Raw genomic sequence first — 27,316 nt, 5'->3', positions numbered from 1 at the left:
CCCCACCTAGACAACGAGCATGCCCCCCCACCTAGACAACGAGCATGTCCCCCCACCTAGACAACGAGCATGTGCCCCCACCTAGACAACGAGCATGTCCGCCCCCAGACAACGAGCATGCCCCCCCAGACAACGAGCATGCCTCCCCCCCCCTAGACAACGAACATGTCCTCCCCTGTGGCTGCGTGCCCTTTTTTGTGTGTTTGTGTTATTTTTGTCTTCCAGGACCGTGCCTGCTGTGGACTGCTTCGGATTCGAAGGATTACATCGATGACCGACATTTCTAACAAATAAAATGGTCAATGAGGGTGTGTCTGCGTTTTTTGTCCAATAAAATTTTCTGAAAATGGTGTGATTATTTATTTTTTTGCGACACTCTTCATAGTTTGCCATAGTAGTGGTGCCGGCTAGGTGACGGTGCTCATTACTAAGGGCTGGCCTTAGTGTTTGCCTTAATTTTTTTGGCAAATTCACACTAACGCCCATACCATTACCCCGGTACCCACCGCCACTAGGGGTGCCGGCAAGAGACCCGGGTACAAACCAGTACCTTACCGTCTATATATGGTCGGGTAGTGGGGCGTCTGCAGGCTGTTATTGTTGCGTTGGAATAGCCCCCTAACAGTGGGCTATCCCAGCTCAGTAATGGCGGCGGCTGCTGCTTTTTTGTATCAGGCTGATTTGAAAAATAGGGGGAGCCCAGGGGGCTCCCAGGCTGTTTCCCCCTCGTTGACCATTTTCTTTGTTAGAAATGTCGGTCATCGACGTAATCCTTCGAATCCGAAGCAGTCCACAGCAGGCACGGTCCTGGAAGACAAAAATAAAAAAAACCTACACACAAAAAAGGGCACACAGCCACAGGGGAGGACATGCTCATTGTCTAGGGGTCGGGGGTAGACATGCTTGTTGTCTAGGGGGGGGGGAAATGCTCGTTGTCTAGGGGGGGACATGCTCGTTGTCTAGGAGTCGGGGGGAGACATGCTCGTTGTCTAGGGGGGGGTAAATGCTCGTTGTCTAGGGGGAGGACATGCTCGTTGTCTTGGGGGGGGGGACATGCTCGTTGTCTAGGGGTCAGGGGGAGACATGCTCGTTGTCTGGGGGGGGGAATGCTCGTTGTCTAGGGGGGGAAATGCTCGTTGTCTAGCGGGGGGACATGCTTGTTGTCGCAGTAAAGGGGAGGGGTCCTATGGAGTGCAGTAAAGGGGAGGGGGTCCTATGGAGCGCAGTAAAGGGGAGGAGTCCTATGGAGCGCAGTAAAGGGGAGGGGTCCTATGGAGCGCAGTAAAGGGGAGGAGTCCTATGGAGCGCAGTAAAGGGGAGGGGTCCTATGGAGCGCGCAGTGAAAGCCATAAGAACCACATTTGATATTTTCCTTCCCGCTTCCCAGTACAGGGCCTGGAATATTTAATACTGTCACTAGGAAGTATAATTTGTTACGCAGAAACAGGCCGCACATAGCTCTGTACGTGGAAAAATAAAAAAGTTATTGATTTTTGAAAGTGGGGAGTGAAATATGGAAACGCAAAAATTAAAAAGGGCCAAGTCCTTATAGGGGTTTTCCTGCAAATACAAATTAGTTCCTATCCACAGGATTGGGCCTAAGTTGCTGATCAGTGGGGGTCTCAGTGATGAGATCTCCACAGATCATGAAAACGAGGGATCCTACATACCTCCAACGGAAACCCTCGTCGTTCCGTCAGCATAATGGAGCAGACGGCCGTGTATGACCATTCTGCTCCATTACTGTCATAGAGCGATGACATGTACCTTATGTGGACCCCAACAGACCCCTCGTTTTCATGATCTGTGGGGGTCACATCACTGAAACCCCCACACATCAGCAGGTTAAGCCCTGTCCTATGGATAGGGCCTAACTTGTATTTGTGGGAAAACCCCTTTAACCCCTTAAGGCTCTGCGCCGTAGCTCTACGGCGCAGAGGTATAAGGAGTGTATGAAGAGGGCTCACGGGCTGAGTCCTCTTCATACAAGGTGGGGGGTTTTGCATGTTGCAGAAAACCCCCACCGCTAATAACCGCGGTCGGTCATTGTCGCCGGCAAAGTCTTTTTTACGATCGCCGTGCCCCCGAACGTCATCGGGGGGCGGCGATCGTTTGCCATGGTAGCCTCGGGTCTTCTTTTGACACGAGGCTACATGGCTTCTGCAGATTCGTTACAATGAGCCAGAAGTATTGCAGTATATGGTAGAAGCGATCTGACCATCTAGGGTTAATGTACCCTAGATGGTCTAAGAAATACTGGAAAAAAAAAGAAAAAAAAAAGTTTAAAAAATAAAAAAAATTTATAAAATATTAAAAATTCTAATCACCCCCCTTTCTCTAGAACTGATATAAAACATAATAAACAGTAAAAATCACAAACATATTAGGTATCGCCGCGTCCCAAAATGCCCGATCTATCAAAATATAAAAACAGTTACAGCCAGCGGTGACCTCCGAGACGGGAAATGGCGCCCAAATGTCCGAAATGCGACTTTTACACCTTTTTACATCACATAAAAAATTAAATTAAAAATGATCAAAATGTCACACAGACCTCAAAATGGTAGCATTGAAAACGTCGGCCCATTTCGCAAAAAATGACCCCTCACACATCTCCGTGCGCCAAAGTATGAAAACGTAATTAGCGTCAAAAGATGGCAAAATTTTTTATTTTTTTTTTCATACACATTCGTTTAATTTTTGAAAATGTATTAAAACACAATAAAACCTGTATAAATTTGGTATCACCGCGATCGGACCGAACCAAAGAATAAAGCTGAGGTGTTATTTTGAGTGCACAGTCAAAGTCGAAAAAACTGAGCCCACAAGAACGTGATGCACGTGCGTTTTTTTAAAAAAAATTTTCCACATTTGGAAATTTTTTCAGCTTCGCAGTACACGGCATGTTAAAATAAATAACATTACGGGAAAGTAAAATTTGTTTCGCACAAAATAAGCCCTCACACAGGTCTGTACACAGAAAAATGAAAAAGTTATGGATTTTTGAAGTTGGAGAGCGAGAAATGAGAGGAAAAACCCTGCGTCCTTAAGGGGTTAAGGGATTAAGTATATGGTACAATAAAAGCAGAATAGAAGGGCACTGGGGGGATTAGGGATGGGGGCAGGGGGTCTATGGAGGAAAGTGAATTGTTTAACCCTTTAGCTGCTGCCTGCAGTCACTGTAGAGTACCTGTTATCACACTGCAGCAGCTGCACACACTCGGCTCTGCTTCATCAGAGGAACTTCAGTGAGGAGCAGGAGGAGGTGGGGGCAGGGAGCTATTGATGTAGCAGAGCTGGAGAGCTCCTGCCTGCACGGAGGCTGATCCCCTGGGGCTGCTGTGCAGGGGCAGTGCAGAGAATATGACACTCTGCACTGCTCCATCCATCCATCCATGTGCCTGCATCCTGTGCTGAGTGGCAGCCTGGGGACAGGGAGGGCTCTGCTTCCCAGGGGAGGGGATGGGGGAGGTGCCGGCTCTGCAGCAGACAGCCCGGGAGCTGGAGAGGAGGAGGACGCTGCACCCCGGGGGCGGGACAAGACAGAAAAATCAGTGACAGCGCAGAAATAACCGGGAATTTCACTTAACGGCCCGTGCAGGCGGGTCAAGGGTTAAAAAACGGGACTGTCCCGCCCAAAACGGGACGGTTGGGAGGTATGCAATAACCAGCACCAAATGAAGGGGCTGAGCAGAATATAAGGCAGAAATGGACACTACCTCCAGCACTGACTGGCTCCATCACTCAAACCGCAGCTGCAGGCAAAACAAGTTCAAAGACACACCCAGCTTTCCCAGGATCAGAAATGGAGCTGTCAATCACAGGCAGCTCTGGGTGTGGTTTTCCTGCAAGAAGCTTGAAACCTGATCCCATCAGTACAATTTGCTAGTTCTGACAAATACAGTGAGGAACACTACCCCCATACAGTGAGGGACACTACCTCCATATAGTGAGGAATACTAGAACCATACATTGAGGGACACTAGCCCCATACAGTGAGGAACACTACCTCCGTAATGTGAGGAACACTACTGCCATACAGTGAGGGACACTACTGCCATACATGAAGGGACACTACCCCCATATAGGGAGGGACACTACCCACATATAGGGAGGGACACTACCCACATATAGGGAGGGACACTACCCCCCATATAGGGAGGGACACTAACGCCATATAGTGAGGGACACTACCCCATACAGTGACGGACACTACTCCCATACAGTGAGGAACAATACCTCCGTACAGTGAAGAATACAGACATACAGTGAGGAACACTACCACCATACAGTGAGGAACACTACCACCATACAGTGAGGAACACTACCACCATACAGTGAGGGACACTACCCCCATACAGTGAGGGACACTACCCCCATACAGTGAGGAACACTACCCCCATACAGTGAGGAACACTACCCCCATACAGTGAGGAACACTACTCCCATACAGTGAGGAACACTACTCCTATACAGTGAGGAACAGTACCACCATGTTCCTTTCTTCTTCCCAGAGTTCTCTGCCCAATGTGACTCGTTGTGCTTGCGGCCATTTTGCTTATAAAGGGGAATTTTTTTTTTCGTTTAAATTTGAAATTTGTTTCCACTAATCACTGTAAACTTTGGATTTGTGACAATGAACTTAGAATCGTTAGAATCGATTCGCCCATCTCTACTTTCAATTTTTGCCTCTCAGAAATTGACAGGTTGTGGGAGAATTTAATATCTGCATTAATCGATCTAAAATCATTTTCAACCATGATCATGAAAGGTTTCAATATTGTTACACCTATGATGGAGGGGATAAAATGTGGATTTGGGTTTTAAGTCACTTTCTCTTACCGGAGGTTCATTTCGTTGTTGGGGATTTTCTTAGGTAGGTTAAAGTGTCTGGTGAAGGTCTGTTTGCTTATAAATGATTGGAGGTCGATGACTAATTGGAATTCAATAATCTTTGAGGTCGGACAGTATGAAAGACCTTTGTTTAGAAGACTTACTTAGCTGGTAGGTGGATAAGTTAAAGATTTTTACTTCAACTTTTTGTTCTACCTTCTTTGGTTTCTGAACTAGAACTATGGGTTCTAGTGGAATATGGAGGGTCGTTTCTTCCGATGTCATTTTTTCTCCTATTTCTTCTTTTTCTTTTTCCTCCTCTGTTGCCTTTTCTGAATTTTTTCTTTTTTGACTTTTTATTGAGCCCAACTGAAAAAAGATGATGGTTTACTTTCTTGTTTTGGAGGATGCATGGGTTGGGGGAGGTTTCGGCTATTGGTAGAGCCTTTGTGTTTGATTTGTGTCGATTGGGGGTCATATAGTTGGAGATCAGGTTGTGGGTGGTCTTAAGGATGACAGTATGGCTGATGTGTGGATTCCAGCCTTGGGGAAATTAGAGGCAGTTATTCCACTGGGGGTAGGGTTTAATAGCTGGGTGGATGTTGGAGGGGAGGTGGTTAGGGGTTTTGGAATGTGGTTGGGGGTAAGTTGAGTGGACAAGATTGAGGAGGGACTTGGCCAGTGGTGGCGAACCTATGGCACGGGTGCCAGAGGTGGCACTCAGAGCCCTCTTTATGGGCACCCTTGCCATCACCCCAGGGTATAATTTGCCAGACAGGACTCAAGGCCTCTTGCAGTCCCAGGCAGCCCAGGACCCCAGAAGGAAGCTACAATGATAATCCAAACTTCTTCACCTTCTTTCTACTGTTATGGTGTCCTCGGGTGCCATTACAATTTAAACCTGTGAAAGGGCAGGTAATAATAAGTTTCTGCTTAATTTGTCGCATTGGCACTTTGCGAAAAATATGTGGGTTTTGGTTGTAGTTTAGGCACTCGGTGTCTAAAAGGTTTGCCATCACTGGACTAGGGGATGGTGGGTGGGGTGAAAAACTTTGAGGTTGGGGTTGGTCCAGTTTTTAATGGTGTAAAGGGCAGTGGTACACTGTTGTGGGGCTTAGGGGTGTGGACGGGGTCATCTTTTAATTCAGATTTGGCAGCAGTGGTTTTGAAGCTGATGGATGAGGCTCATTTTTGTTCTTGATGTATGACTTGTATTTGCTTTAGATTTACGGATTGCTGGACAGGTACTGACAGTATGGCTGTTTCTGGAGTTACTGAATATGGTCTGGGAGTTGTGAGTGAATTGTCTTCTCCGATCGTTGGGGGGGTGGGTCTGTTCAGTTGGGATAATTGGCTTAATAGATGTAATTGGTACACAGTTGGTGGGGGATGTGGGTTCTGTAGTCTTGGTTTGTTTTAGCCAGAATTTAATGTTGTTTGACAGAAAATCTGTTCTATTTAAAGTTCTTATCTATTTTTAATTGAGTGCCCATGCATCCTCCAATATGTGGGGTGCACCACACAGCAACTAAAAACAAGGATGAATAGCCATAGATAAAACACAGTGGGGCACATTTACTAAGGGTCCGCCGGGTTTTCCGAATTTACCTGGGTTTTTGGCACACGCGATCGGATTGTGTCGCATCGGCGCTGGCTTGCAAAAAAAAGTCGCTTACATGCAACAGCAATAGGATGGTGAACTCCGGCTGACCTCGGCGGACCTCGGCACAGCAGCGACATCTGGTGGACATCGGGCGCACGACCTTAGTGAATCGGCGGAAGACCTGAATCCTCGACGGAGAACGCGCTGTTGGATCGCAACAGGACCGGGTAAGTACATGACCCCCAGTGTTTCAAGACACGGATTTACGCACCATCAAAAAGATTTTTCCCTTTTCTCCATTCCTCCTATTAAGTACGTCCCTGAAGGAAATGACCACATTAATTTACTCCCCCAGAGAGAGGTGTTCTGGATCTTCAAAATTAATTGCCTCACTCCCAATGGCCTAAATGAATCTCTGGAAAGTAACTTCTAAGACATTCAAACCCAACACCTGAATCAAAGTCTCTCTTCATAAAACCCCTCCTCCTTTACAACCCTCCCATCGTATGGTCACTGTTTACATTAAAACTAAATTAATTGTCTTATACAAATCTACTACATCATGTCCTCAATAAGTCAACAAGTCATGGAACAGTCACTCATGCTGTACAATGACTCTAGAGGCATTTACAGCGTGTAACCTATTTCTTTCCAAGGGGATCTAGAATGCCAGAATAACAGTGCTGAATTGTAACAGCTGGCTAACTTGATGTTTATCAACCACACTCATTTGTCTCCTGGTCTCATTCTTATAGAGAGAGTTCTTTGCAAACTCCTGATTAATCTTTAATTCTGCTCTCTGTATTCTGGTATTTTGATTCTTTTTCTCACATACAGACTATCCTTTTGCCTTAACATTCTGTACTGCATCTGACCTCTTTGTTGTGAAATAGCTCTGGAGACTATTCTTCTGTGTTTTTCTTGTGTTATCTTTGTCTCCTTGTTTTGCACTGTGGTGCAGGAATGGAACGTCTCCTAGCCACCCCTTACCACCTAGGGTAAAGTAAAGCAATCGGGCAGGGACAAATTGGAAGGGGGTTCAGTCTCTGGACCTACTGTCTCTGTCTGTGTCTCTTTGTTCCTTCCCAGAGCCTACATAATCAATAGTAATGAAAAATAAAAGTAATGAAAAAGTAACAATCACAATAACAATTGGTTTCCCCTTATTTTTGGACAAACCTTTTTCCTGTGAAGTATCCATGAAGTTTTGCAGCATGACCCCAGTAAAATGCTCCTGTACGCCTATCTACCCATCTCTTCAGCTCCAGGATGCATCTGTCATTGACCTTCAGAACTATGATGTGTTTGAAAAACTCACAGGCTGAGTACAGTTGATGAACCAGGGAGTTACAGCTTAAGTCAATCAAGATATCTCCTTTAATATGACCTGTAGGGAAAAAAGATAATGAAAACTGAACGATATGGTATGCTAAAACTGTCAGAGGTTGATAAACAATGACTGGGAAAACCCAGACAGCAAATTTTTATTTTCATTTCAGTGCTGGAGGGGTATGAATACTAAGACAAAAGGAGAAAGGGGGGTCAGAGGACTAAAATAATTAAAGACAAAGATTTTTTGTACCATGTTAGCCATTGGTTAGATACACATATATAAATGTAACTTATGCAAAGGTTTGCTTATTAATAGAAGTAAAACAAAAATGGAATTAAACATACAATATGCATATGGTACAGAAGTTCAGATTAAAGAGTAACTAACATTTATTTTTTCCTATAAATCAATAGCTCTTGGGATGTAAAAAAAACTTTGCCAATTATCTTTGTTACCTATATCCAGCAGTTAAGCATCTCATACAGGCAAAAGAAAGACAAAAAGTCGCGGCACTCAGCCAGCAAATCTTCTTTATTCAAAACGGTGCATAGGACAGGGAGGTGTAGCACGAAGAAAGCTTCGTCGACGGGCCGTTTCGCACATTCCTGCACCGTTTCGCAGGAGTGCTGGATGAGTGCTGCAACTTTTTGTCTTTCTTTTGCCTGTATGAGATACTCACCTGCCAATTGCCGGCTGAGCACCACCCACGAAAACTACACGCGCCCAGACTGTATTATAGTGCCCTTGCCATCTATTGCCTTTTACTCTTAGTCTGGTGGTGCCAACGTTTTTCTGGGTGGTGTGCACACTGCCCGAGACTTTCCTCTTGTTGTAAAGATATATCCAGCAGTTTCTTTGCTATAGCCCTCTGATTATCTCTTTGCTGCGATAGCTGCTTCCTCTCCCTCTGCTGATAAGCCCTGGAAACCTTGGTATAAACAGGCTTCACAAACTCTAGGGTTTCATGGAAAGGGAGGGGCTGCTGCTCCCTGCTCACAGAAGAGGAGGTCATGTGACAGAGCTCTCTATTTGTATGTAGCAGGGCTGGATATGTTCAGAACAGTGGATATAGATGTCTTCTGCATAGAATAGTGAGGTACAAGTTCTCCCATGTTCCCTATCCATCCATCCCAGTCTAACTCTACAGAACTTTCTCTGTCTCTGCACCTCATGCTTCAGTTCTTCCTCTCCCTGGTCATCCGCAGTTTCAGCTCTGTGCTGATAAGCTACTAACCCTTAGTGCTCACACAGCACAGGCTATAGACTGCATGTAACTGGGTTACTTATGATTTCTTTCACTTAATACATGTTCCCAGCTCCTCCATGTGATGAAAGGTGCGATATACATCCATATGTTCCATATACATCCATATGTGCCATATACACCATATACATCCTGTATGTGCACTGTGAAGTATTCAGTGGATTTACTTATGGGAAACTAAATGGATTTTGATGCTAAATTGCTTTGAAAGAGAACCCAAGTCTTCATGGGATATGTGGGCAAGCTATCTGGCCTCAGCTGGAGGGCAAAGACAGACATTAGTTTCTGCCCACTTCACCTCTGGTAAGAGATTTTTGTCAAACACTTTCAGAACAGAAAATGCCATAACTTTGGAAATAAAGGAACAAGTTGCATAATATTGGCATTTTTCTGTTTCTATACATTCTACTAGTATCTGACACTTGGATAGAGAGATGAGATAGATCAGAGATGAGAGATGATGAGATCAATGCAATGCATGGTACACATGACATTCCCTCTCCCTGGATAAATGTCTTATCTGCCTGTAGCTTGTGCCTCCTTACAATGTGTGGTGTTTGCTGGCAGAAAGCCAGTGTGTGTGAGAGCCTGTCCTAGAATGCAATGGGCGGTAGGAAGAGAGGAGGTCAGCTCCGTGCAGTGTCAGATAGAAGAACAATGGGGCACATTTACTTACCCGGACCTGTCGCGATCCAGCGGCACGTTCTATGTCGAGGATTCGGGTCTTCCTTTCACTAAAGTAGTGCGTAGTGCGCCCGATGTCCACCAGGTGTCGTTGCTGTGCCAAGGTCCGCCGGAGTTCACTATCCTATTTCTGGTGCAGGTAAGCGCGTGTCAATCGACACATTTTTTTTTTTTTTTTAATACCGCTGTATTTCCGAATCCGTCGGTTTTCCGACGGCCATGCCCCCGATTTCCGTTGCATGCATGCCGGCGCCGATGCACCACAATCCGATCTTGTACGCCAAAAACCCAGGGCAATTCAGGGAAAAATGGCGCAAATCGGTAATATTCCGGAAACCCGATGAAAAATAGCGATTCAGGCCCTTAGTAAATGACCCACAATATGTCCTCCCGACCCTAAAGTCATAGAATGCAGGGGTAACCAAATTTGTGCACACCAGGACTGATTGAGACAGTTTGGAATTTTATCTGTCAAATGCTGTATTTTTGTTAATAACATTGAATTAGAGATTTGGTGTTATTTTGTTATCATGAGTACATTTAAGAATCATGTCTTTGTGGGAATATCCCTTTAATACCTTGCTCCAAAAACTAACATCCCAGTCCGAATTACCATATGATTTCTGCAACAAAAGCACATGGACCCTGCACCAAAATTGATGAATGCCTCCCAATATGTCACCAAAAAAAGCCTCAAAATCTTGAGTAAATTAAAAGCATTCTAAGGTTATTACAGCATATATTAACACATCCTACCCAAAATCATTCTTGATCCTATAGGTGATAATGTTAGTTACTTATCATTAGGCAGGCTTCTTGCGACAGTTCTATGTCTGCCTTTGAAGTACAATTATTAAAGTGACATAGTCTCCTTAATAAATAGGCGGTCCCCTACTTAAGAACACTCAACTTACATATGACCCCTAGTTACAAACGGACCTCTGGATATTGGTAATTTATTTTGCTTTAGTCCTAGGCTACAATAAACAGCTGTAACAGTTATCAGGTGTCTGTAATGAAGCTTTATTATTAATCCTGATTCTTATGACAACCCAACATTTTTAAAATCCAATTGTCACAGAGACCAAAAAAGTTCTGGCTGGGATCACAATGATAAAATATACAGTTCCGACTTACATACAAATTCAACTTAAGAACAAACCTACAGACCCTATCTTGTATGTAACCCAGGGACTGCCTGTATTTTCAAAATTAGTAAAAAAAAAAGGTGGCTTTACACAGAAATGCACTAGCAGTAGTTCTATGTTTAAGCCATTGCAATTTTTTTCCGCAAAATTTTTTTAAAAAGCCCTATTGGATTTTTTGCCACTTTTGTATGCCAAATAGTTAAGAACATCCTATTATAGATGTTCCAATTGAGTCTGATCGTAGATGCTAAGAGAATGTTGAGAAAATGTATTCTCTCCTTTTTTCACCTTGAGTGACTGGTATTGCGTTTGTTACAATATGAATATTGTAAGGATGAAGGTTACTCTATAATATAAGCCTAAAAAAATATAATCAACAGGATAAATCAATTAGATAAATAGATAAACACATACCCAATTTGAAGGTTTTTGTCAGATTTTCAATGGGAAATATCAATGAATCTTCTCTAAACACCATATCAGATTTATCTGAAAAGCAACTGTCCAGAACCTGCCTAATATCGCAGTCATGAACATGGTAGAGCTTATGTGTGCTAGAATCCATTGTGTAATCTTGTATGCTTGAAAGATTCACCCTCTCTACACTGGTGCTGAAGCTCTTTATATAGTTACCAGGAATCAGTTTGGGATGCATGATAATAAGAATTAACTGGCACATCATTCACATCTTCAGGCGTCAACCTTGTGACCATGCAATAAAATACATTTTTATTACAATATGTACGCAGTTCAGTGCTGTGTGCAAGTTATGGTTCTCATTGCCCAAGGATCTATACAGAAGTAAGTAATATAGAAAGCAAAGATAGAGAATTCCTCTTCTCAATAAAGGTTACATACATAATCAGAATTGTATTGTTTTGGAAATAACTCCATCCATGGGTCTGAATCCTGATATGTGAAAACTGATTTAGAACCAACGGGGGGTCATTTATCGTTAGCCAGGACATTTGTGCATGTATTTTTTTCATTTCTGTCAGCATTGGCTGATACTGCTAATACCCTGCAAAACATTTGTATTTCAGAGTATTATCATGAACAAGCTATCTTGTTCATGTCCATGGTGGAAATAGTAAAAAAGTAAAAAAATGTTTTTCAATAAAAAATAAAGTAATAAATCAATAAAAATGCCCATAAGCCCCATAATATAAAGAGACATATTACACAAAATAAGTCTAAATCATAACACAAACCCCACAAATATAGTATTACCGCATCTGTGTAGAATAAAAATAAATAATTATTGAACCCGCAAGATGAACGTCATAAAAAACTGTTAAAAACCCGCCAAAAATTATGATTTTTACCTATTGAATTACACAAAAAATGCAATAAAAAGTTATCAAAAACATATGTACTCCAGAATGATACTGTTACAAAGTACAACATGTACCACAAAAAACAAGTCATCAACCAGCTCTGTAGCCAAAAAAGTTAAAATGAAATGCCACTTGGAAGACGGCATTGCAAAAATGATACATTTTTCCCCACATTAGGGTTTTATTTGGCAAATTTAGTAAAACATAAAAAAAAATATCTAAGTATGATATCCACGTAATCGTATTGACCCATAGTATATAGATAACATGATTATTAAGCTATATGGTGAACACCAAAAAAAAAGTAAAAAATCCAGTACAGAATTGATGCTTTTTTACTCCTGCCCTCAAAAAAAAGTTCCTACATTTTCAACAATAGGGGATACCAAACCCAAAATGGTAACACTTGAAAAGTCATCTTATCCAACAAAAGAAAATGCCATCACACGTCCCCAATAACGAAAAGCTAAAATTTTATAACCAACAAAAGGGGCCAATGAGAAAACTAAAATCCTGGCAGCTGCAGGGCGCTCCTTCCCTTCTGCGCTTCGCTGTGCACCCATAAAACAAGTAATGGCCACATGTGGGGGGGTCTCTGTACTCGAGAGAAATTGCATAACAAATTGTATGGTGGGTTTTCTCTTTTTGATGGCTAAATGAACACATACCTGAAACAATTTGACCATTCTAAATTTTCCCCTCCATTCAAAGAGTTTCCTGTATTTTCATGACTATAATTATTGTAGATTCACACTGAAGACATCAAAACTATGGATTAACACATGTGGAATTATATACTTAACAAAGAAGTGTGAAACAACCAAAAATTGTGAATTAGACTCACCGGTAATTCGGTTTCCATCTAGTCCTCCATGACGGCCCACTAGGAGGATGACCCTTGACCTCTGTAGGGACAGGAAGCAGAGAGGTTAAAAGCCTCCCCCCACATCCTCCCGCCAGTGTCTACCAAATAACTACACCAGTGGAAGATACAACATATTTTTATTCTGTCTTGTTAGAATCACATACAGAATTTTCAAAGAAGTGAAAGAAACATGGGAGGGAAAAATATATAGGCCGTCATGGAGGACTAGATGGAAACCGAATTACCGGTGAGTCTAATTCACAATTTCCATAACGTCCCCCATGACGGCCCACTAGGAGATCTACAAAATTAGTAGAGTTAGGGTGGGACCACAGCCTGGAGAACCTTCTGACCGAAGGCGAGATCCTGTGAGTTGGGTAAGTCCAGCCGATAGTGTTTTGCAAAGGTGGATGAAGAAACCCAGGTGGCGGCTCTGCAGATTTGTTCAAGAGAAGCGCCCCTCTTCTCTGCCCAGGAGGCGGATATGGCTCTGGTGGAATGGGCTTTAAGGTTAGGAGGAACTTCCTTCCCTTGTTCTGTGTAACAGGAGGCTATGGCAGTCTTTAACCATCTGGCGATCGTGGTTTTGGATGCCTTTACCCCTTTGTTCTTCCCCTGAAACTGAACAAAGAGATTGTGATCTTTGCGCCAAGGTTTCGTAGCTTTTAAGTACTCTAAGACCGAGCGCCTTACATCCAGGGAATGCCACTCCAATTCCTTGCTTGAAGAAGGATTCCCGTAGAATGATGGAAGAATTATTTCTTGGTTCTTGTGAAACCTGGACGCCACTTTAGGAACAAAGCTTGGATCCAGAGTCAAAGTTATCCTGTCAGGGAGAATACACATATAGGGTTCTCTAATAGAAATGGCTTGGAGTTCCCCCAGCCTTCTAGCTGAGGTCACAGCTACTAATAAGGAAGTTTTTAAGGTTAGGTTTTTTATACTAGCGTCTTTTAAAGGCTCAAAGGGAGGCCTGGAGAGAGCATCTAGAACCAGGGAGAGATCCCAGGAGGGAACCCGTTTCAGAACCTGAGGCCTAATTCTATTTGCAGCAGCAATAAATCTTTTGACCCACCTGTGGTCCGCCAGGGGTTGGTCGAAGAATGCGCTCAGAGCCGAAATTTGGACTTTCAAAGTGCTAGTAGAAAGACCAATTTCTAGTCCTTTTTGCAGGAAGTCTAGTACCTGTAAAATATTTGGGTTAGACTGAGAGGGGGGATTAGCCCCACAAAAGGTCACAAACTTTTTCCATATCTTATGGTATATGGCGAAAGTAACCTTTTTCCTACTTGCCTTCAACGTAGTTATTACGGCCCGAGAGAGACCTTGGGACCTTAGGAACTCGAACTCAGGATCCAAGCCGCCAGACGGAGTCTTCCTGGATCGGGATGGAAAATCGGACCTTGGTATAGCAGGTCCTTCTGAATCGGTAGAATAAAGGGTTGCTGGACAGATAGGGACCTCAGCAGTGGGTACCAGCTTCTTTTTGGCCAGTTTGGGCAGATCAGGATCACCCTTGACCGGTCGAGCAAGATTTTCCTGAGTACTCTCGCAATTAGGGGAATTGGGGGAAAGGCATACATAAGACTTCCGCTCCAACGATGGCTGAACGCGTCCAAGTGATCTCTGGACTCGCCGGCCTCCAGAGAGAAGTATTGTTGGCATTTTGAATTCTCCCTCGTGGCGAATAGGTCTATTTGGGGCATGCCCCAGACGCTGGTTAGATGTAGGAAGATTTCCTGGTTGAGACACCATTCGTTCGGTAGGATCTCTCTCCTGCTGAGATAATCCGCTTCTCTGTTGAGGGATCCCTTCAAATGGGTGGCAGAGATGGAAAGGATGTTTTCTTCCGCCCACTGGAAGATGGTACGAGCCAGACTCGATAATACTGGAGATCTTGTACCCCCTTGTCTCCTTAAATAGGACACTGTCGAGACGTTGTCCGAGAGAATGTGGATATGATGATCCCTCAGATAGGCTGTGTTCGATCTTAGCGCTTCCCAGACCGCTCTTAACTCCCTGTAGTTTGAGCTGCTTTTTGCTTGGGCTAGAGTCCAGGACCCCTGCTCGTAGTGGGAAGGAAGGATTGCTCCCCAGCCTGAGCTGCTTGCGTCCGTCACTATGGTGATGGTTGGGAGGTGGTGCCAACATACTCCTTTCTCTAGGTTCCTTGATTCCATCCACCACAGCAGGTCCCTCTTTACAAAGGAAGGAATCCGGATCTTCTTGTCTAGACCTGAAGACTTCCTGTTCCAGAAGGTTAGGATCCAACTCTGAAGGATCCGAGTATGGCTCTGACTCCAGGCGACCGCAGGTAGGCATGCTGTGAGGAGCCCCAGGATCTTCATCGCCTGTCTGACTGGTACAGAGTCCTTCCGTCTGAATGAACGAATCTGATGCCTTATGTTGGATATTTTCTCCTGAGGAAGAAAAGACATTTGGTGAGTTGAGTCTAGAATGATCCCTAGAAAGGTCTTTCGAGTGGAGGGTACTAAACTTGATTTTTTCAGGTTGATTAACCACCCCAACTCTGTTAAAATTCTTAGGGAAGACTCTCTTGCCAAGATTAGTTTTTGTTTGTCTTTCCCTATAATTAGCAAATCGTCTAGGTAAGGGATGATTGATATGTCTTGTAGTCTTAAAAAGGCTACCACCTCCACCATGATCTTGGTAAAGACCCTTGGAGCCGATGAAATACCGAATGGAAGTGCACGGAATTGAAAGTGTAAGACAGAGCCCTCGGGAGAGAGAACCGAGAATCTTAGGAATCTCTGAGATGAGGGGTGAATAGGTACATGGTAATATGCGTCTTTTAGATCTAAAGTGCACATATAGGAGCCTGTGTGAATAAGTTGGGTAGCTGTTCTTACCGACTCCATGCGAAATCTTCTGTAAACGATGAAGCGGTTTAGCTCTTTCAAGTTGATAATTAGGCGATTTGATCCGTCTGGTTTTTTGACAAGGAACAACGGGGAGTAGAATCCCAATTTTTCTTGTTCTTGAGGGACCGGCACCACCACTCCCATGTGGATTAGATGAAACACTTCCTGCCAAATGAAGGAATGTGTAGAATGAGAGGGAGAGGGTAAGGGAGCGACAAACCTTGGAGAAGGGGGGGGTGATGAGAATTCTATCCTGTAGCCTGATTCCAAGATAGATAGTACCCAGGGATTCGAGGTGACCTTTGTCCACTGGGATAGGAATCCCAGGAGACGCCCCCCCACTCTGGCGTCATTGTTTCTTGTTTCCTGGACCCTCTGGGAGGTTAGAGAAAAGGAACCCCCTTCCCCTTCCTCCTTTGGGATAACTCCACCGTCCTTGCTTACCTTTGCCACGGTAAGTCTCTCCGGTGTTCCTAAAAGGACGAAAGGAAGATTTCTTGGGTACTGTTTTGGACTCTGGAAATCCCCTTTTTCTGTCGGACGCCTTTTCGAGTATAGCGTCCAATTCGGGTCCGAACACAAAGTCTCCGGAGAAAGGAATGCTGCACAATTTGGATTTAGAGCGGATGTCCCCGCTCCACTGTTTCAGCCATAAGGCCCTCCTGGTGGCATTGGTAAGAGCTCCTTCTTTTGCAGCAAACCTTATTCCTTCGGCAGATGCGTCAGCAAGGAAGGCAGTAGCAGATCTTAACAATGGTATGCTTTCCAGTAAGTCTTCTCTGGGAGTACCCTCCCGGATATGGGACTCTAATTTCCCCAGCCAGAAATATAGTGTTCTTGCTACCGAAGTGGCTCCTAAGTTCGATTTTAGGCTTAGCATGGAAGTTTCCCACGCTTTCTTTAAAAGGGCTTCTGATTTCCTGTCCATTGGGTCTCTTAACTGAGCCGAATCTTCAAAGGGCAGGTCCATCTTCCTAGCGACCTTGGAAACCTGTACATCAACTTTGGGGAACGAGTCCCAATCCTTTGACTCTTCAGGGTCGAAGACTAAGCGTTTCCTGAAATTCTTAGAGACCGCGATTTTCCTCTCAGGGTCTCTCCATTCCTGACTAATTAGACCCCTAAGGGTATCATTGAGGGGAAAGACACGCTGTTTCCTGGCTTTGAGTCCCCCAAATAGTTCATCTTCGCGAGAAAGAGGGGGTTCCTCGTCCTCGAGGTTCAATGTATCTCTCATAGCTTTCAGAAGATCGTCCAGATCCTCATTTTGGAATAAGTAGCGGGAACATGTTGCTTGCTCACGATCCTGATGATCCTGGTCTCCCGCCAGAGAGCAGGAGGGAGAGTCTGAAATACACCCCTCTTCTTCCTCTGAGGAGGAAGCCGATACTATCCGAGCTTTCTTACGTGGGGGTGGGGCTCCCTGCGTAGCCGCCGCCACTGAAGAAACCACCTTCTCGTCTATAAAGGACTTAAGCTCGTCCATAAAAGACGTTTTCTCCTCCCGCATGAATTCTTCTATGCAGAGTCTGCAGATCGGTTTCTTATAGCCCTCTAGTAGTGTACGGAAGCACATACTGCATTTTTTAACAGGAATCCTGCTTTTTTCAGGTTTTTCTCTACTCTTTTCCTTTCCTGATTTCTCTTCCTTGCCTTTCCCCTTAGAAACTTGCTCCTAGGGAAGGAAGGCAAGGAGACAATGACTTGGAGCTCACACAAAAAACAGTTGTATATGTTGCCATACAGCACCACTCACGTGCACCGGGGGGTGGAGTAGGCCCAAGTCTGCCTCATCAGCCATTATGATGTCTGGGACGGCCGGCCAAGAAGAAAACGAGTCATAGACCTCAGACCAACTGACTACCCGCTATTTGAGGATTTAAATACCTGCATGGGGAGCCCATCCCCCTGTCGGTGGCTCCTACTGCGTCCCGCGCCCGGTCCGCGGTCACTTCCGGTCGCGACCGGAAGTCGTCATCGAACAGGGGGAATTCTGGGAAACGTAGTTTCCTGCGTCCGCGCGAGAGTCTGGTGACCAGCCCGCCGGAGAGGACGCCAGCCGGAACGAAGATAACTTCCAGGGAGAGCCCGCAGCCGCCGGGCTAACCGAGGATCTGTCCGGAGGGGAACTTGGACCGCAGTCGGCGTAACCCCAGGTAAGGCTTGGTGAGTATGGAGATCCTTCTCCGTTTTTTTTTTTTTTTTTTTCAAAACGTCCCCCCCCCCCCCTTAGGAGGAGAGAGACCCTCTCTTGACCTGACCCCTGTAGGGACAGGAAGACACTGGCGGGAGGATGTGGGGGGAGGCTTTTAACCTCTCTGCTTCCTGTCCCTACAGAGGTCAAGGGTCATCCTCCTAGTGGGCCGTCATGGGGGACGTTATGGAAATATGTCTTATATTCTAGGTTCTTCAAACTTTTGCTTTGAATTCTGCTTTGTACTCTCTTGGCATTCTCTTGATGAGCTTCAAGAGGTAGTCACCAGAAAAGGTTTTAACATCACAGGTGTGTCCTTTCAGGTTTAATAAGTGGGCTCTCTCGCCTTTTAAATGGGTTTGGGACAGTCAGTTGTGTTGTGCAGAAGTCAGGTGGATACACAGCTGATAGTCTCATTGAATTGACTGTTAGCTGCTTTTTTCTAGCCATAATAAAAATTCTAAGTAAGGTAAAATGAGTGGCTGTCATTACTTTAAGAAATGAAGGGCAGTAAATCCAAAAAATTGGGAAAACTTTGGAAGTGCAGTTGCAAAAACCATCAAGCACTACAAAGAAACTGGCTCCCATGAGGACCTCCCCAGGAAAGGAAGACCAAGAGTCACCTCTGCTGCAGAAGATAAGTTCATCTGAGATACCACCCTCAGAAATCACAGATTAACAGCAGCTCAGATTAGAGACCAGGTCAATGCCACACAGAGTTGTAGCAGCAGACACATCTCTACAACAATTGTTAACCCCTTAAGGACGCAGGGTATTTTCGCTGATTTCTCGCTCTCCATCTTCAAAAATCCATAACTTTTTCATTTTTCCGTGTACAGAGCTGTGTGAGGGCTTATTTTGTGCGTAACAAATTTTACTTTCCCATGATGTTATTTATTATTCCATGCCATGTAGTGGGAAGCCGCAAAAAAATTCCAAATGTGGAAAAATTGAAAAAAACTGCATGTGCGTCATGTTCTTGTGGGCTCAGTTTTTACGACTTTCACTCTGCGCGCCAAATAACATGCCTACTTTATTCTTTGGTTCGGTACGATCGCGGTGATACCAAATTTATATAGGTTTTATTGCGTTTTAATAAATTTTCAAAAATTAAACGAATGTGTACAAAAAAGAAAAAAATTTTTTGCCATCTTCTGACGCTAATAACTTTTTCATACTTTGGTGCACGGAGATGTGTGAGGGGTCATTTTTTGCGAAATGAGCCGACGTTCTCATTGCTACCATTTTGAGGACTGTGCGACATTTGGATCATTTTTTATGTCATCTAAAAAGGTGTAAAAGTCGCATTTTGGACATTTGGGCGCCATTTGCCGTTCCGGAGGTCACCGCCGCCCGTAACCGTTTTTATATTTTGATAGATCGGGCATTTTGGGACGCGGCGATACCTAATGTGTCTGTGATTTTTACTATTTATTATATTTTATATCAGTTCTAGGGAAAGGGGGGTGATTTGAACTTTTAATATTTTATTATTTTTTTACATTTTTTAAACTTTTTTTTTTCTCTTTTTTTCCACTGTTTCTTAGACCCTCTAGGGTACATTAACCCTAGATGGTCTGATCGCTCCTGCCATATACTGCAACACTACTGTATCGCAGTATATGGCATTTCTGCACACTATACATTACAATGAGCCACAGGCTCATTGTAATGCATGTGCAGAAGCCATGTATCCTCGGGTCAAACGAAGACCCGAGGCTACCATGGCAACCGATCGCCGCCCCCCGATGACGTTCGGGGGAGCGGCGATCGGAGGTAAGATGGCGGCGCCCACGCGCCGCCAAATTTAAAGTGCCGCCGGCGACTTTGCCGGCGGCAAAGAAGAGGTTAACACCCGCGATCGGTGCAAGCACCGACCGCGGGTGATAGCGATGGGTCTTTGCTGCGATATGCAGCAAAGCCCATCACTGTATGAAGAAGGCTCAGCCCGTGAGCCTTCTTCATACAACCTTCACAGCTCCGTGGCGGATATATCCGTCACGGAGCGTGAAGGGGTTAAGAGGAGACTGTGTGCAGCAGCCTTCATGGTAAAATAGCTCTTAGGAAACCACTGCTAAGGACAGGAAACAAACAAGAGAATTGTTTGGGCTAAAGAAAACAAGGAATGGAAAATCAGTGGAAATCTGTGCTTTTATGTGATGAGTCAAAATTTGACATCTTTGGTTCCAAAGACTGTGTTAAAATCACTTTGTAAGGTGTTCAATCTTTGTATTAATTTATACCCCTTTCTTTCCTTTCCCTTTGTGTCTTCAAATGTCTCATTAAAACTGCAATCCATAAATCTTCCATACTGTGGTCCTCTCAAGGGCAGCCCTCTCCATAGCCGGTAGCAAAGACTTACCGGTAACACCAATCATGGGTGTTATCCAGTCGATCGCCGCCTGCAAAGCTGCCGGCGGCTTCAAAACGGTGGCAGCGCATGGCCAGTGCTATCTTGGTGACAATCGGCGCACACCGTGACATCATGGGTCTTCATGACAGTCTTGGGTCTTCTGAAGACCCGAGGTTAAAGTACCCTAGGGTGTCTGAAAAATAGTAAAAATAAAAATTTAAAAAAATAAAAAAAATAGAAATTAAAATCACCCTCCTTTCCCTAGAACTGATATAAATATAATTAAAGAGTACAAATCATAAACACATTGGGGCTCATTTACTTACCCGGTCCAGTCGCGATCCAGCGGCACGTTCTCTGATGAGGATTCGGGTTCTGCTGGCATTCACTAAGATCCTGCGCCCGATATCCACCAGGTGTTGCTGCTGCGCCGAGGTCCGCTGGAGTTCACCTTCTTCATCCCGGTGCATGTAAGTGCTGATCAAAACAAAGTGTCACATCATTATCCGGGCTGTCAGTCATATGTATAGGAGAATCTCATACACACATAGGATGCGGGGGGCGCCAACACCATGAGTGTCACATCATTAACCAGGCTGTCATTCATATGTATAGGAGAATCTCATACACACAGGCTGCAAGGAGGGGGGGAGCGCCAGCACCATGATTGTCACATCATTATCCGGCTGTCAGTCAAGCATTGGGGGTATGGCTGTGCCTCCCACTCATGAATAAGCTGGACAGCTGAATATGATAATGACTCATTGGACCAATCTCAAGTCATTTGCATACAGCTTTAGGACCTAATAGTTTGAGTTTACAGGCATGTAGAGGGACAATAAGAATAGGGGCAATGCCTTCTAATGGCAGTTTATAAAAATATAAATTGGTTTAGGGGGTTAATTTGCCTGACAGGTTCTCTTTAAATCATGGGCACTGACATCATGCCATCATTGTGGAGTGACAATCCATTTACTGGAGTCTGTAAAAGATTCCAGCACTTGTCAATCTTGTCAGATCTGACACTTTAAAATAGTAGCGTTGAAAACATCAGCTCATCTTGCAAAAAATGACACCTTACACAGCTCCATAGATTGAACTATGAAAAAATTATTAGGGCCAGGATATCATGAAACAAAACTTAATACACAAGGTTTCAATTTTTAAAATGTATTAAAACACCTTAAAACCTGTATACATTTTGTATCCCCGTGATCGTACTGAGCCAAAGAATAAAGGAAAAACATGATTTGGATCATAGTGAAAGACATAGAAACTGAGCCCACAAAAAGATGGTGCAAATGCATTTTTTTCACAAATTTCACTGCATTTAGAATTTTTTTACCCCCATAGATCACGAAAAGGAGAGGTCTGATGGGCTCCCATGTACCTCCGTTGGGCCCCTTGTCGCTCCATCAGAGTAATGATGCAGATGGCTACGCATGACCATTCTGCTCCATTAATCTCTATGGAGCTGACGGAAATTGCAGAGTGCCGCACTGTGGATAAGGCCTTACTTGTGTTCGTGGGAAAACCCCTTTAAAGGGTTATTTATTTATTTTTTAAGACAGCCACTTAACCACAGTAATATACCACAAGCCAACTGACAGAACAGCCTACCAGAGAAATGACACCCCAAACACACTAGATAACCCATTATATACAGTCAGTCTATGCCTTACAACTGTTTCTGCTCCGACAAGACAGACCTGGAAAAACACCTTCGGGAGCTGAGGTCTGAGTTTCTCCAATTGGGCTAAAGACCAAAAGTGACTGACAATAAAATAAGTAAAGCAGCATCTGGTAGTCACCTACAGCCTGCAACTGGAGAGCCTACGTCATATTGCCAAGGAACACCCACCTTTTCTTCCCTCCTTTCCTTCAAGCAACCACCAAACCTGAAACAACTTGTTGTCTGGAGTGCCCAGAGACCCCCATCAGAAAATGATACCACACCCTACCTGCAAAACAGGTTCAAATATGTTGCCACATTCACATGGGTGACCATGTACTAGTACCACAATCACAGCATGTACTCAAGATCCTGCAATCTGGTTCATCTCATTATGTGTAAACAGTGTCCCACCACAGGCCTTTATGTTTAGGAAACAGATGTAGCGGGGTCAGTTTTAATGTGACAAAGTCCAGAGACACAGACAGGCTTGACAGCAGAAATGCGGTTTCCTTGCGGCTTTTATTGGCAGCCAAAACAATGCAGCTTTACAGGCAAGTAAAATAAAACAAAGCGGGGAAACAAAAACGGGCTCATCTGAGCACTACCTGTACATCAGCAGGTCCCTCTCTAGCAAAGCAGCGTACTCACAGCGGCTAGTGACACACGGCTGGCAAGCCTTCCAGAGCAATGTCTCTCACACAGAGCTCCAGCCCAGTATACAGCTCTGGGATAAAACCCCTTCTCCCAGCTGCACTTGGTAATTAGGGCTGTGCAGTCTCTGGTCAGTGCATTAACCCTTTACCACAGGTAAGGAAGTAACCTGAAAGGAATATATACACCATCTATTACCTTTCCAGCTGCTGTCCTACACAGGTCAAAGACTTCATCAGCGTTTCAACTCCCACCTATCCGACATTAAAATGTAAGATCTCCCAGTGGCCACACATGTTTCCTTAAAGGACAACACTGTGAATTACTGTTTTAATAGGACAGTTCAAGACACAGAGGGAAAGGAATGGTATAAATAAACGTAAGAGATTTAAAACCTTACATCTTAATGTCCATGGCAACATCCAACCAGAGAAGTAGCAGCACTCCGTATCAAATTCAAAGGTGTTTATTCACCAGGTGACAGTACAGCAACGTTTCAGCTAACTCAATGTAGCCATTCTCAAGCAGTGATAAGAGTGTTACATGGCGGGTTTAAATCCCCTGCAGGACGTGACGTCAAGGATGAAGTTTAACAATATACTATACATTGAAATTGTGCAAAATACGAACATAATATAATGATACATTGAAATGTATGCAGTGAGTTGATAAAATTGTGCAATATTTGTGACCAATGGTAAGATGACACACAACACCGCGGCACTCCAACTCCCATATCCTCACCGGGCGGTCTGCGCATGTCCAAGCGTTGCTTGGTAACGTCCCAAGCGTTGCATGGGAAAACAAAATCAAAAAATGCGAAGCACCTTGGAGTCTTCCATATTTAGCACTCAGATTAAGTCCTCCAAGAAGCGGCTGTGTTTGTACCTTCCAACGATGAGTTGCTCCGGATGCGACTGCCAGGAATCCGCGATCGCTCGCGTCTAGTAACAGTTTTGCGTCCACATGCGGAGTCTCACCTCTCGCGAGAGTATCGCTCCGGTGTGGTAACGGCCATCTTGAAAGAGGGAAAAGAGTGACAGGGACTCAACCTGGTGTGCACTCGCTGGGGAGAACAGGTGAGTATGTCCAATTGTGATTTAGCCATCGGGACCAAAGGGACAAGCCATGGCAGGTTCATGATCCTCTATCCCTGACCTGGAGGCCACAGCAGATAAGAACCAGCGCTCCCTTGTCACACCACTGTCTTTGTAGATATTATTCTGTTGTTTTAAACTTTTTATATCTTATGATGATCATTGCCAAGTGTGTATAAAATACTGTGAATTTGCTGTTTCTGATGAAGAGAACAAGTATTCTTGAAAACTCACCATCAAATAAACTCAGTTAGCCTCAATTAAGCTAGCCTGATTTCTTCAATGTGCATAATTCTGCAGACTCCCATCATATATGGAGTGGGTTCATGACGCTTAATGATTCTGTGACATACTATTCCATCACAGGTCGTTAAGGAGTTAACTGGTGCCCACTCCTGAATGACACTTTTTGTAATACTATTAAGTGGCAGTCCAATTTCCCATGTTATGACTATTGCTTGTAATGGAGCTGTTCAGTCTTTCTAAATTATCTGAACCTTCCAGACCGGTAGTAACAGTGCTAATAAAAAATTTTCCTGTGGTATATGTCAACTTTCTGTAGACAGACTTTTTATAGTTTTAGGTATGCATTATAGGCTTTAAGCCATGGTCCCTGTCTAGTATAGTAGCATTGTATCATCAAACATTCAAAAGGGAACCTGTCATCAGAAATTGGCCTAATAAACCACTACCAGTGTGTTGTCATGCAGTTGTACAGGCTCAAGATCATGTTTCTTTCATGACCCAGCTTGGTGGCATCATCCAAAAAATCAACTTTGAAGTTAGTTGTATAAAGTCAGGGAGGCAGAGATTTTAACATTGAAATCAAGCTCTCCCCACCTCTGAACACCTTCTCCCATGTGATTGACATCACGCGCCAGACTTCAGGAGATCTGATCAATGATGTCCCTGGACATGGGACCATCAATTATAGGGGAGGGGGCATTTTAAAGCAGGGAAAGCTTGACTTCAGTGTTAAATTCTCCGCTTCCTTGACTTCATAAAACCAATTAACATCCCACTTCAAAGGTGATTTTCTGGATGATGCCACCACACTCGACCATGAAACAAACATCATCTAGAAGCTGCTCAGCTGCTTTTCAACATACCGCTAGTGGTTTATAAGGCCAATTTCTGATGGCTTCAAGTTTATAAAACTGATGTCATATTCTCAGAGACAGAAAAACATCCGTGTCTGTGAATTGCGTGAAGGATCACCTGATAAAATACATATGCATTTATATGGCATTTATATGGCTGTTATGTTTCTCATCAGTCTGCTAGGTTGTTCATAAAAAACTTGTGACTGCATACATATCCTGAGGAAAAAGAGATATTTACAACATGTTTCTGACTTATTTTTAACCCTTTCAAGATACAGTTACTTGTCACTGCGTAAAGGCTCAGCCCCATTTTATGTAATATGACATGTGTCACTTTATATGGTGATTTAGACTCTGGAAACAGATCCCATCCCCTCAATTAGTAACATAATAGAAGAGGTAAATTAGATAAAATAAGAGAAAATTTTATATATGTGTGATTAAGACCAGGGATTTGAAAGACAAATTGAGCCATTGTTGGGAACAACAATATTTTTAAAATCTGATCTTTACCTTTTTATTCTAATAAATATTTACTGCTATGTATAATTATAAAAAAGAAAAGCAAGAAAATTTTTAAACCAACTCAAGGATGTGTATCTAAGGTTCACTGAAAATTCAAAATCTCTACCAGCATGGCAGTGAACATATAAAACTCATAAACTTTAATTCATTTAGTTAAAAATGTCACCCATCCACGAGTGACAAATCAAACAACCTGGAAAAAATACATATTCAGACACCTATGTATAATGGTGTCCTGTATCCGTGATAAATGCACAGAGGAAAAGAAAAAACACACAAAACAGGTAAACTAAGATTTAACGGCAGGAAAAGTCATGTGGTCTATACACTGGCAATATCAAAAGTGCTATGGTCTTACCCACTCAGCCGCTTTGTACCAGTTGATGGAAATGTTTTCCGCTGGTCTGACCGTTATGCTGTGTGGTCACCTGTACGTAGAAGGCCGGGAGCCCCAGGATAGGTCCAAGCACATACCTGAGTGTAGCAGGAGGAATAGTTGGATGATGAACAACACCTACCACTGTCCCTCTCACCCCAGGCGTGCAAGCTCCCGCCCTTACAAGGGCAGTACCAAACTGTACCCTGTTCTAATCACCCAGCATCCCCCCTCCTTGACGCGTTTCCGCCTTATTAGGATTCATCAGAGGGATTTCTGGCAGAAATGCTTTTTTGGAAATAATAACAACAGGACAGCCTATAGTGACAAGATGTCCCTTGGGTGTAATACAGTGGGTATACCCAAATGTAGGGTAACCCTCCCTCCAGTACGGAGACCCGGACTAATGATCCCTAGCTGGTCTAATGGGGATACAGGCCCCTGTGCCGTGCCAGGATCTAAACAAACGGGTAATACACGCCCCCTATCGTCACCTACCAATGAAGGACCGTGTACCGGTTCGCCCGTCAACGAGAACAGCTGTGTCTCATTAGAACCACACGCGCGGCAACCAGAAGCCGACAGCACTTCCGGTCACGTGATCGGGTCATGTGACAGCGCTTCCGGTCACGTGATCGGGTCATGTGACAGTTTAGGGGAGGGTGTAATGTAGCTAGTTGTCATGGAAACATGACACTACCAGTGCGGATGACAGTGGTCAGCCGCTTAAGGTAGCCGGCAGCTTGTATGGATTGCCAAAACAACGGCCCGCAATGGGGGAAACAGCAGTTTAAACAAATGGACCATATTGTTGCTTAATCATACAGTAACAATTATTTGTCAGAGAAAGCTTAGTGCTGATTGGTCTGATTAAAAGTGCCTTGTTGCGAGAGCAGGGGTTTGGGAAAAACAGAGTATGATGATAGCAGGATTGCATAGTCTCCTAGTTTCGAGATGACAAAGGTGTGTTAGAATACCCCAACAAAACCGCCTATAGCGGAACAGATGTGGTTAAATTTATATCCACATATATAAAGCATGTATCAACAGTAAAGAAGGCAGTGTGTACTATAGGTTAGGAGGGGACCCTGTCCTGAAAGACGACCGTAAGCCCCACCTGGTGTGCACTCGGACTATAAAAAGCAGGTAAATTGCAGTTGTTCATTTAGTCCGCCAGGTGACACAGTTCCCAGCCTATATATCCATTTTGTTTCAGCCTGCAGGATTCTTTTATTCCAGTCCCCGCCTCTCATTGGATATGGTACCATGTCAATACCTACAAAACGTAGCTGTTTGTAATTACCCCCATGATGCTGTTGGATATGTCTCGCCAATGGTGTATCCCTTGCGTGTCTGATATCACCTAGATGATCCCCCACCCGTCTTCGAAAAT

General features: G+C 44.1%; 2 protein-coding genes across 6 annotated transcripts in view; both read right to left on the bottom strand.

Annotated features, from left to right (window-relative positions):
* The window catches only part of LOC140065767 (nicotinamide N-methyltransferase-like), a 41,143-nt gene extending 18,239 nt beyond the window's left edge, over positions 1 to 22,904 (bottom strand). Inside the window, exons 1-4 of one of the 3 annotated variants that reach the window (XM_072113338.1) lie at positions 22,820 to 22,904; positions 20,823 to 20,973; positions 20,506 to 20,689; positions 7,616 to 7,823 (exon numbers count right to left, since the gene is read on the bottom strand). In XM_072113338.1, the coding sequence (XP_071969439.1) occupies positions 7,616 to 7,823; positions 20,506 to 20,521 (224 nt within the window). In that variant the 5' untranslated portion in view covers positions 20,522 to 20,689; positions 20,823 to 20,973; positions 22,820 to 22,904. Of the gene's footprint in view, positions 1 to 7,615; positions 7,824 to 11,279; positions 11,448 to 20,505; positions 20,690 to 20,822; positions 20,974 to 22,819 lie in introns of those variants that run through there. The other 2 variants (XM_072113339.1, XM_072113337.1) reach the window with 2 other exon arrangements.
* Positions 13,084 to 15,389, bottom strand: LOC140135215 (uncharacterized). Of its 3 annotated transcripts, none has more exons than XM_072156386.1 (2): positions 13,761 to 15,389; positions 13,084 to 13,688 (listed from the first exon to the last, which is right to left on the bottom strand). In XM_072156386.1, the coding sequence occupies exons 1-2, from the start codon at positions 15,387 to 15,389 to the stop codon at positions 13,386 to 13,388; spliced, it is 1,932 nt and encodes a 643-aa protein (XP_072012487.1). In that variant the 3' UTR covers positions 13,084 to 13,385. The 3 variants fall into 3 exon arrangements, with proteins under 3 accessions (XP_072012487.1, XP_072012489.1, XP_072012488.1); XM_072156388.1 differs by having other exon boundaries at positions 13,084 to 13,893; positions 14,143 to 15,389; XM_072156387.1 differs by having other exon boundaries at positions 13,084 to 14,252; positions 14,361 to 15,389.
* Positions 22,905 to 27,316: the final 4,412 nt, after the last annotated feature.

Source organism: Engystomops pustulosus, chromosome 6 (genome assembly GCF_040894005.1).
Source record: "Engystomops pustulosus chromosome 6, aEngPut4.maternal, whole genome shotgun sequence".
Classification (NCBI taxonomy): Eukaryota; Metazoa; Chordata; class Amphibia; order Anura; family Leptodactylidae; genus Engystomops; species Engystomops pustulosus.
Note: the sequence above shows the minus strand (reverse complement) of the source record. Positions and strands in the feature narration are given on the sequence as shown.

Coding starts and splice junctions, on each gene's coding strand:
- LOC140135215 (XM_072156386.1), bottom strand. CDS start 15,389: ATGCCTACCTGCGGTCGCCTGGAGTCAGAGCCATACTCGGATCCTTCA. Junction 13,689..13,760: donor TGGAGTGGCATTCCCTGGAT/GTAAGGCGCTCG, acceptor CTCTTTGTTCAG/TTTCAGGGGAAGAACAAAGG.